This window comes from Metopolophium dirhodum, chromosome 7 (genome assembly GCF_019925205.1).
Source record: "Metopolophium dirhodum isolate CAU chromosome 7, ASM1992520v1, whole genome shotgun sequence".
Lineage (NCBI taxonomy): Eukaryota > Metazoa > Arthropoda > Insecta > Hemiptera > Aphididae > Metopolophium > Metopolophium dirhodum.
The window spans coordinates 22,139,158-22,152,003 of record NC_083566.1 but is presented as its reverse complement, the minus strand read 5'-3'; the positions used below and the strand labels follow the sequence as shown (position 1 = coordinate 22,152,003).

General features: G+C 30.5%; 1 protein-coding gene across 1 annotated transcript in view; it reads right to left on the bottom strand.

The window, feature by feature from the left end:
* LOC132949415 (uncharacterized) overlaps window positions 1-3,591 on the bottom strand; it is a 76,590-nt gene extending 72,999 nt beyond the window's left edge. The window contains exon 1 of the mRNA XM_061020293.1: window positions 2,447-3,591. Coding sequence (XP_060876276.1) covers window positions 2,447-2,807 — 361 coding nt within the window. The 5' untranslated portion in view covers window positions 2,808-3,591. The remainder of the gene's footprint in view (window positions 1-2,446) is intronic.
* Between the last annotated feature and the right edge of the window lie 9,255 nt (window positions 3,592-12,846).

Here is a 12,846-nt window from a genome sequence, read left to right as displayed (position 1 = left end):
GATAAAAAAAACATGATCCATTTTCAATATACTAATTACAACAATTTAATAAAAAAAAGATTTATAAAACTAATTATGTTGTATCCATCAAAATTCAAAGGCGATATTTTACATTTATATAAAAAATATTTGATAAATATTATATAATAATAAATGAATAATTAATAATAAATTAAAACAATACATCAATATTATGATTCGAGTAGTATTAAATAGTTATAAACGATAATGATAACAATTTATTAAAACTGTGTAAACCTACAAACTTAATGTAATATTATTAAATAAAATATATATATATATAGATTTGTTTTCATAATACCAATTTTAATAAATAATCAGGATTTATTTTAAATTATAATAAACTGTTTTTAAGAGGTGTTTTGCAACGAAATTACTTTATAAATATAAGTAACTAGAACTCAATGCATTTTATATTAAAATGTATCTAATTGTTTTTTTATTTTTTATTGTGAACAAAACAGTTCATTAGATCTCCTACTTAATATACATACAGCTATATGTACCTATGTAATTTACATTTTGATCGAAAGATAGTATAATATATTTTATAAATTGCATTTTTAATTTAGACATTAATTATACAAATATATTTACATTTTTTTTCCTTTTTGTTATAAGTGCGAACACGTATCGTTTATATTATGTTATAACTTATAAGCTATAACGATGAATTTTAGTTTAAACTGATGTCATATTAAATGTTGATGTGTATAATATTTTGATACACTGTTGTTAAAATTGATTGATAATAGTTAATTGAATTTAATTTAATTATACTCACAAAGAAATCAAATATCGTAATAATAATATTTTATACAATTCGTGATGATTACTTTGATTAATATTTTAATGTTACTAATGACTAATTTAGCCAAACCAACATTTGTTTAAGCACTTACTTAATTGCAGATAAAATGTCTTGCACTTTAAAAACAATTTACTTTAAAGTTCCATTTAAATAAACACTGAATACTTATAAAAATAAACGTAAGACCTCGTGGAATTTATTTATTGATATACCTACTTTGAAAATAATTATGAAATATTTAATCCAAAAACCTCGAGTGTATACGTAATAGTCAAGTTACAAAACAAAATACAATATTTCTTACGTGATTGAAGTAAAACCAAATTTTATCACCTATACGTTTCAAATATTCACAAATTGTGTAACTTTAAATCACTTATTAGTTGTATGCATTTAATTACAATATTAGGGACATTTATATATATCATTGTAATATGTGGTGAAACCTACGACCACGTGATCAAACGGTTAATTGTGTACAAATAATCTATAATAGGTAATACTATATAATATGTATGAATTATGATGCATTAATGCATTATTTAGTTTAATAACCTATTTCCATAGTTACTATGACTACTGTGCTAATAATGTTAAAATCGCCAAAATGTCTTTCTGTTTAAGAATCGTTCAATGATTTTAAGTATTCTCGTTTTATCTGCGTAAACATTGGTTAATTCGACAACAGATGTATATGTTATAATATACAATATTTTTGTGCCTGTACTATAATTCAGATAAGTTAAAACAAAACGTAATCGCTTTAGACATAAAAATATGTAATCGCAGTGTTTAAAAACACATTCACACACACGCACACATATACACATATTACATGCATGCATACATCGCTTGAAACTTGTCAAATTGAAAGATATCGATCGGTACCTGAGGCGTCGGTACCGAAAACAGGAATATTCGTTTCCGCCGTGTGTGGAGGTATAATATAAAACACGTATATAATACAGCCGTATAGGCCGTGTTATTATTATTATTATAGGCCCATTAACCGTGATTATATCCGATTAATAAATAATAATCTCGGAGCGTCGTGTGACTGATAATATTTTACCTATCGCAACACAACATTAAATTTGCACCTCGGCGCTGAGGCGTTTCGATAATATGGCGCGTATAACATTATAATATTATAATATATAGAGTAATAACAACCGATCGTTTCGTTCGATACACATTATACATAATGCTACAGGTATTATAAATGCTTACAAGACGTATTTCGGTTAATAGGAACGTGTGGGCATTGGAGATTTAGGATTTCCGACGACGACCCGGCAGTGCGGTCGCGTTTAAATCGCGCGCATTATCTTGTCGGTGGAATAAATAAGGAAAAAAATAGAAAAATTATTTTTTAATAAACGTTACCACTACTCATCTTGACCGACACAGCGATATTATACGATAAAACATATAAAACGTTGTGCGTATTATATAATAATTATTATAATATTATATTATATAGGTAGGTAGGCGTAGGTATATCGGTAGGTAGGTATTATATTATTATTATTATTATTATCATTGTATAATATTATAGTACTCCCGTCTTTAGTCTTTATATATTATAGGCAATAATAACAATGTCGGACTCACCATAATCGTTCGTATCCTCGGCCGTGCTGTTCACCGTGCCGTCCGGGAACACCTGCAGGTATCTGTTTTTAATGAACATCTTGATTTTCCTGGCGGTGCCTGTTATGTGTGACAGGTTGGCCGACGACCGGCCGTTCCTGGCCGCCGAGCCCGCGACCGCGGCCACCAGCGCCACGTCGTCCACCCGTTCCGCGGCCGCCGCGACGCCGTAATACGCGGCCCGGTCCCCGAGTGCAGACGTGCCCGACACCGCGCCACCGCACAACACGGCGTATAACGCCAACACGCTGACCGTCACCACAACACTCCGCCGGTGGCCGCCGCCACTGTTGCTGCTGCTGCAGTGCGACCGTTTCACCATGACTTTAGGCCATTGCTGGGTGGTACCGGGCAGGGTACCGCCGGGTCAGGGTCCGTCGCGCCGGACGCCGGTGCCCGCTTCGCACGGCGTCCGCATACCGCCGGCGGGTACGCGATGATCGGGCGAGCGATTTGCGGGTGTCGACGACGAGGATAATATTATTCGGCTGATCAAAGGCCGAAATATTGTTACGGCGAGTGTTTACCCTACGGGGTGACCCGTCCCGCCGACATATCCGCGGACCGATCAAACGGCGGTTACGCCGCGGTTTTCGTAATCCAAAAGCTCCAAAAAACAACTTTTAATAAATTTTTTTTTTTAAAACCAACGGAAAAAATTTAAACTGGCGGAAAAACTACGTGTGAATATTAGGCATGCGACTATAATAGGTACGAGGCCGGATCACGCGCGCTCGAATTTTGCAACGCGTTAGAGGTCGAACGCGCGAAAACGTAGGTAGGTAATGATAATAAAAAAAAAATCAAACTGATAAATTTGCGCGAAAAAAAAGGTCACTTGTTCGTCTCGTTTTTTGTATAATATTAATATTATTATTTATGTTATTATCGTTTTTACTCGAGAAACGGCCGGCCGGTCGGTCACGTCGTGTGCCGCGTCCGTCTCGCTCGCGTCGTCTTGTCGATCGGATCACTATTTATTTAATTTTTTCCTCTTTACGTCTTCTGTTCTTTCCCCTCTAATAAACTGCGCGACGTGCGGTTGGTGACTGGCCGAGAGAGTGGCGAACGCGAGGAATCACGGAATCACGGGGACCGCCAGACGGTATTCAATTTGTCGGTCAGACCATGTGACCCGGCGCGCGCGTGCGGCCCACAGATGGAGCCACTATAGCCGGTCTGGTGGTTCGCGCGCGCCGCGCCGCTGCGATGCTCGATTAGTATGGATATGGATGTGTTTATTATTTTGTTCTTGTTCTTGTTGTGGTTGATACGATTATCGTTAAGTTAAGTATAATAAACTATATTGTGTTGAAATTCAAACGTTCGTCATGAGTAGAGTACGGACATTGAAGCACTATAAAGTAAAATCCTGTAACAGCATTTAAAATCAAGTAATAATAAACCTACGTATTATACCTTTAAAGCCCTTAAAATTATTACCATTTTTTTTCGTATAATATATTGTTATTTAGTATTTAATAAACATATACTAGTAATTAAAAAGATAATATAGGGTTCTAATAATATGTACCTGTAACCTGCACGGCTGCACGATAAAATGGCCTTTTATCTGAAGCACTATAACTTACAATCAAGTGTTTTATTTATACTCGATTTTAATTTTTATTAGAAATTGAAAAAAAATGTATGTCGTTTTAAATAATTAGTACTCTTTCATTCATTAATAAAGGTTAGGTAATTAATAATAAAAGGCATTTAAAATAACATAACCATAAAGAATCTGAAATCAACTCCGAAAAAGATAAATAAAATGTTGTCCATTTATTCTACGCGATTTCGCCATGTTTAAATCGCACATAATATACATGTATGCAGCAGCTTGCTGCAGCCGATAAAGATTCGTTTTGTGGAGGTAAAAAAAACCAAACGACGTCAAAATCCGTACTCTGGTCATAAGTCATAGCGTATACCTAGCCACCGAGGTAGTATAGACAATTAATAATATAATGTTAAATTATTATGTTTGTTATCCCGCCGGAACGGCACGCGCGCGTGGCCAACCAACATTTAGGTACGCGTTGTTGTGCCGGAATGGCGTGTTGTTATTTGTTATAATATTACTGTCCGTTTCGTTTGGACCTCGTACACGGTGCTTTTCGTTGTTGTTGTCGCTATTTTAGCAATCGTCGGACCGAGAATAACACGGACGCCCGGTTATGACAACACTATTAAAACCGCGCCATTCGGCTATATGTTATAATACGTATACCACCGCGTTGCTTACCGTGCTTTATTACCTGCTTGCATGGTAGTACAGTTCTGTACATTAATACCTATGTAGTCTATACCTGTCACTTTTAATTTATATACCATAAATGTGTTCGCGGTTTCCTGTATGTGATTCTGCAATGACTACAGTTTCTTATTTTCTCTCTCATCCGTCCCTAGTTATTATTATATTGTATGATCATGATAATATGCAAACATAAAACTCGAACGTGTTCGTGATTGTCTTATACTTGTACCAGTCGTACCTATAACAGTAGTTAAATACACGTTAAGATATAGTTTAGTCACCTATTTTAATAAGCGCTTACCTATACTTGTTGGAAAACTTTTGCCACGATATGTGTATTGTGTAATGTGTATTTTTTGTGTATAGCCGTATAGGAATTTTTTGTCCGGCAAATTTACAATTCTATCATCCACGTAAATCTATAGTAGGTTAGTAGGTACTTTTCATTTAAAAAATATAAATTACTTTGATAGGTAGGTATGGGTATTAATTGTTTATTCCGAATATTTCGTGATAAAATTAATAACGAGTAAAGACTTATTGGCGTTATTCGACAATGGTAATTGGTATCGTATTGCATACCAACGCAAAACATAATATTATTAAATTAGAATGCTAAGAATCTTTAAGAATAAAAGAATTACAACTTCAGAGGTTCATCGTACATAGGTAGTACCTAATAGACCTATTGGCTATCGTGATTCACTATTTTGTGACCCAAAAATCAAAACAAATATTTATATAGGTACATTAATTATATATAAATAATAAATAATAATAACAAATATAAAGAAGAAGAGGGGGACGGAGTGGCCGAGCGGACTAAGGCGTCGGTTGCAACGCACACCGGCGCTGGTTCGTACCTCGGTCGCGGGCGGCATTTTTCTTCGGGCAAGTCACGGTGTCCGGAGAACAAGTGCCGCCATCCCCCACCCGGGCATGGCAGATACCTACGGGTACCCAAATCAAAAATTCTGCAAAACTAACACATACGTGTAAACAAATCTACAGTACCACAGGCTAATAACCTAGTAGTCGAAGCCTTAACCCTAATAAAAAAAAAAAAGAAGATAAACCATAAACATATTGTATTTATTAAGATCACATAACACGATTGCAAAATAAATAATATATTATAGGTATATTTACGTTTTATTTAAAAGCTTAACTTTTTTTCAAAGTATTTAAGAAGACCTCCACAACAGTTGTCTCTGTCTTACAAACGTGTACAACATAGTAATTAGCAAATTAGCGTTCAACAGTTCCAATTTTGTATTGTATTTTATATTTGGATGATTGAACTATATTATTATCAAACATAAAGGTAAGAACTTACAATCTGTGTGTCCCGTACCCTCGTTACCAGTTGGTATTTTACAATATTTTAATTTTTAAGCTAAAGTTTTGAGTATGTAACATATTTTAGTGTAAAAAACCAACGAAAGAACACAGATAATGTTCTTACTTGAAAGTTTGATTATAGGCAAATATGTACATTAATACAAAAACTAACAAAGCAAAACTGAAACTTCTGAAAGAAAAATTGTTATATATATATTATAATAAATTCGGGTGTGAGGACCTTTAAACAATTTTAAATGGTTGAATAAATAAGACAGCTATACTAGGTAATAGATACATGTAAAAACTGTAAGTTTCAAAAATAATTTATGTTCTATGAATATTTTGGATAATAAAAAATCTAGAGGAAGTATTATTATAGCCCTAGCTGTGGTTCAGTAATTCGTTATAGATAAAATGAAAGTGAATATCTCAACACTTAAGTTAGCACTTGAAACATTGTTTTAATTAGGTACCTTAGTAAAATACTTTAATCCTTAACGAAATTGTGTATAGAATGTAGATGCATATAAATCATATAATAATATTATGTACATGTTGTAGGTATACTATAGTATAGTAGTTTATCATATAATATGTAGGTACCTACCTAATATCCACTAAAAAAACATGAATTTATTTGCAACGACAACAAAAAAATATTATGATTGATGACGAATTGCAAAACAATTTGTTAAATTTAACAGATCATTAAAATTTAATACTTCCTAAAATTTTCAACTATATAGTTTATGGATGTTTAAGCATTTTAGGTACTAAAAGTTTAGTTTTTATTTTAAACTCAAATGAACTTTTATATGTAACCCATGGCCAGAATATCTGCATTGACTAACACCATATAATATTATAATGAATACATTATACTACTACGATATTTGAAAAATGTAAAGATATAACTTATAAGTATCATTTTTATAATATAAATTATTGTGCTCTTAAAAATTGATTTTATTTGTGATTAATGAGTATATTAGTGTAGTAGTGTATAATCAACAATGTAGGTACATCTCATAAACTCATAATATGTCAATATTATGTGTAATAAATATTAGTACCTATTGCACTGATTTGAACAATCAAATTACCCAACAGCTAAGTATTTTTTAACAATTAATTACTGTGCGGGTGTTAGGTATACCAAATATATTTGTTAGCCCTATCTATTGAGTAGAAATCGAATATAGTTATTAGTTGGTAATTTGAAGTGGTAATTTTTTTAAATTTTACTTTTATTGGAACAATCTTATCTTTTATTTATACATAGATATACATGGGACGCAGGTCTTTACTCTTTGATAATATTAAACGTAATCCATATTATATCGTTTTATCAAATAATTGTTCTACATATTTTGTCAACGCTACTAATTTACGATATAATTCAGATTAAATACAAAATTCTGATCTAAAATTAGAAAAAAAATACATAGGTAGTGATGTATGAAACAAATGATATAAACACATAATATAATAATATATTTATAAGTGTAATATAAAATTTAATTTATCGACATTTATTGCCAATAAAAAAAAAAATGTAATTAAATAAAATTAATCGTAAAACTAATGAAAAAAATGACACGTAATACGTAAATATTTGAAAATAATACGTTGTTTGTAAATATAAAATTAATACCTACATAGTTATATAATTTATTCGCTGGTGTAGTTAATGTTACATGACACTATTTTAACCAACAAAAAACTATATAAACCTTAAAATCAGTTTATCCTTACCAATCGGTTCACGATAAATTCCAAAAAGCACAGCTAGTTTATTCACACTAAACTAAGTATTGTATTATATCCCGATATAGTGATATCGCATTTACTATTTACAAACCCATTCACCTATATAAGACCTTGACCAACACTTGTAATTTGTAGTAAGAAAAAAAACAATCGACATTAAATAAAGAATTATTGTGCTTCTATAGATTTACAATATCTCTATGTCGTTCAAATATAGGTGAGTCTGCAAAAGTGATCCAAAATAAAATAAAATATAATATGAAATACCGCAGACTGCAGAGTTAGGTAGGTCCCTATTCATTTATATATATATTTTAATATATTTGTGTACCTATATAGCTAACGGTAAACCGCCAAAAGTGTAATAATAACTATTATATATAGGTTATAGCAACACATAATAACCGTTTGGGAGTACAGACACGATGCATATAATTCAGTGGGAATGATTGCCTAGTTGTAATTAATTATTATTATGACGACTCGTGGCTGTGATGGTAATATGGTATGCGCGGGTCTGCGAAATCTGTGATGACGTCGTCGGGACACGGTCTGTGCCCGGTGTCGGCTATACGTTTGGCCACTGGTCTGTACTCCATACCAGCGGACGTGACGTAGGAGAAAAAAAAATAATCGAATTCGCACACATGTCGCCAATCACGTACGCAAATAAATAGCAATACCCTGGGCAATATTGCCTGCTACCTCTCCAACGATCGTGTTATTTGCAATTTGCAGCAATTTGCAAATTGTTATCCTTGATAAATCACGTGCTTATACACGTGGAAACCACAATTTCCAATTCGCTGCGCTTCTAATAAATCGCTCTTTTTAAAAAATTGAAAATATTATTTTTATTTTTACATATACATATTACGTGTATTTTTACACTACAATATGCAAATAATTTGTATGAAATGTGCAAGCCATAAGCAAATTTATTTGTATCTACCTAAATATTATTTAAATTTTAAATTACAAACTACTAATGCCAAGTCACACAAACAATCACTAAACATTTAATGAATCAATTGTGAGCTAATGGAACCTTAAAAAAGATTTAGTGGCCCGTGATTGGTCCATTAAATTAATCAATTTTTTATGCAACATGGCATCAGTGTATTACTCACAATTATTGATACATCCGTATATATTATATACCTACACAAATTGATAAACTACGTCAAAAGAAAATAGAATTATCTAACTTTTATTTTTATATATCTGTGATCGTAGATCATCAAAATTAATTAAAATATCTAATTGCTTAATGCTTTACACTTTACTGAATATAATGCAGGTGTTGATTGTCAAATAATATGTTAAAAATCACATTTTATCACCTACTTATTTTTAGAAAAAAAACAATCAATTTAACAATGAATTCAATGCAGACGTATATAAATTATTTTATTTAATTTATTATAAACGTTATTTACGAGTTACTTATGAAATATAGAACAAAATCATCAGCCGGTATATAATCATACTGTAGAATTATTATAGATTATAGGTACCATAGGTATTGATGTTGTGTGATTAATGTTTGTAATAGTTAATAGCCATATGATAAGTAAATAAAATAACCTAATTACAAATTAATTAATATATAATATTAAATTAACTGCCTATTAAGAGTATAAAACATTCAAGCATGTTCATTTTTTAAATAAAAATATTATTTAGGTACAATTTATATCTATTGTGTCAAGGTATATGTAATTTACAAAAATAGACTATGCATTATATAGTTACTACTTAGTACTTACTATAATAAGTAATTATAGTTACCATTAGCCAGATAGGCATGTAAAATATTTTATTTATACCTAATGTGTCTCTAAGGTCATATTAAAATATATGATAACTATTATTTTTTATAGAACTAACTAAACTAAATAACTACTCAAAAACTTTGGTCTAGTAATTTTTTTTTTATTATTTTTCATGATATATTTGTATGACAGATGCCTCCCATACAAATGTATAATTGATAATAATAACGCAATTAATTATGAAATTAATAAATATAAATATTAGACCAATAAGCGGTGGTTAAGTACACATACTTCGAAATGTCCGATTTTTATTTTTTATACGTCATATTATTTTTGACAAAACATCTAGGCTTTTTAGAAAGTTGATTTTCAATATTAAAAAACCTTGAAATTAAGATTTTTCTTAAAAATCCCATGAAATAATTGCATTACATTTGTATTTATTTTGGGCACATCTGATTGTAAATCAAAAAAGTGATTCCTAAACCTAAAGAGCATACGCTAGACTAAAAGCTTATGAATTCAACCATTTTTTTTTTATTACAATCGAACTTCAGAAAGTATGTTTAATTTACTACCACTTCTAGTAGTTTTTATAGTTACGCAAACAAGAATATATTTCATTTTCGCGAAGTATTGACAAGTATGTGCGCGTGCGAGAAATACTCGGATCGGTAGCGATTCTCGAAAACACTCGCTAATATTCATTTATTACTCACACACAGACATAGCCCAAATGTACATGTCATGTAAATTGCCTAAATATTACTCCTTAATATTTTGGTTATGATCTAAAGATCTTAAAACATTTAATTGTTCAATAAAATAATATATTTTATGGTAATATATTATTCTCAGACCTCACTACCTTAGTAGTGCCTAATACCTAGATGACTATGCCAATTGAATGATAGTAGAAATAATCAATACAAATAGACTAGAAAGTTTTTAAACGTCAAATTCTCTTGGCATGAATGATGATGTAACGTTGGACATAAACATAAAAGGTTAAAGGAACGAACAATCAGTATTATAATTTAATTGAACTAACTACTGTTTCAAGACATAATAGATCATTTAAATAAGATTAAATTATATGCATATTTAATATATTAATATTCAATTTTATGTATTGAGTTAAATTATACTTAAAGAAAAGTTAGCTGTCTTCAAAAATAAACTCATATATTATTATATCTACTAGCTAGTAGTTACCAGGTATACAAATATTAAATATTTGTTTGATTGAGTCATGTAATGTAGACTGTAGTCTTAGGTAAAATTAGGGGTGACTTGGGGGGGGGCTAAGCCCCCTTGTTTTGTACGTAGCCCCCATTATATAATTATATTAATTATCTGGATTGTGCTGCTGATACAATTTTAAGACCCCTTCCCCGCCAGAATAATGTCCCTCGTTGCGCCTATGCATGTATAGTAGGTAATTTCTATATTTATTTTATAATTTATTTAGGTTTTGATCAAGAAAATTGTTTAACTAAAATAATAATTACATAGCGAATCTAAAGATATCCACTAACTCTTATACTATAGTCTAGAATACTGAATAAGTGATAATGACAACAAATGATCATTCATGGCCAATGACGATTTATATTTTATGGAAATGTCTTTTTGATATTATGAGCAGGTTTATTTGAAAAATATAGCAATAAATGTTTTATATAAATATGTGTTATTTTGTATTTTTTTGTTTCTGTCACGGGCGCAATTTCAATGAAAAAACTGGGGTTTCCCCTTTTATTTTTATATTTTCTTATAGTAATGGATTCCCACATAATGAATGTTAAAATGTAAATTAACATGAAACAAATTAGGGATGCTAAGCACACTCAATCCCCCCCCCCCCAAATTAAGCCTATGTCTGTCATAACTATATTTGAAGCATTACTACTGAACACTGCTTTAAGTTTCAACATAGAGGGACGAGGGTTGGCTATAGAAGAAACTGATCTAGTTGTTACCTTAAGGACCAAATGTAAGAATTCTTAGTAGTCTTCAAAATAATCGCGAAAAAATGTCTATGCCAATTCAGTTTTCAAAAAAATAGATTTTTACAGAATTTTTATATTAGCATTTACTAGATATACATTATAGCTACTATAATTTTTAACATATTTTTTATTTATGAATGATTGAACTTTTGTTTGTCAGCTCTGAAGATTCCTCATAATTCATTTTTACTGATATTTAAAAAAAAGTTTAAAGCCACAAATATATTTTTTGAGCGATTGTACTTCAAATAATAACGACATTGCGCGGGATACCTACTTAAACATCTTATAAAGATTTATCCTCAAAATTGTTGATAATTTGTTATTTTTCAAATAAATTAACTTTAGAAACTAAAAACATTCCACTATACGTCTATACCTACATAAATTGTCATTACTCATCGGTACACCGTGACATTTAAACTATTTTAAGGCATTTAAAATTGTTGAATTTTCAGTTTTTATGAAAAATTTTAGGTCAGTCAAAAAGCTTTAAAATTGAGTATAAGACTCCATATAAGTTATTCTTATAGCAAAATAAAAATATTGGAAATAATTAGGCACAATTTTTTTAATCGTTTGAAGTTTCAAATTTTAATAACTAAGACTCTTAAATATATTTAGATATTCTTATGGCAACCAAAAAATCTCAAAAATAAATATGCATACAATTTGTATAGACTTTTCAAATACAATTTTGAATAAATTGAATATTAAACCTTTAAACGGAAAATAAGAATAATTCTAGTTACCTTGTTATGAATTATAATATTTAAAAAAAATTTAATTATTACTTAATAGGCATTGATACTTTTTATTATTTTATGCGTACCTACCTATAATTATTTTTTATTTACACTATCATTTTCAAAATATTTTGATTATTTTTAAAGTATTTATTTGACAAACGTATTTATACCATTCTATGGTACGAGGGTATTGATTTATAGCTTGAATTCACAAAATTAACATGCGTTGTCGCTTTGATATTGGCAAAATTAGTTTAACCTATACAGTATACCAGCTAGTATGTAATAAAAAAAAAAAAATTATATATCCTTAGAAATAAAGACTACTGCAGTCTCCGCTCAGAATCATTTTATGCAATAGTTTATCATTTAATTCAAATAAAACATCTATTACATTGACCTACAAATTGACGCGAGTTACTCTTAAATTCTACTATACAGCAGAGAT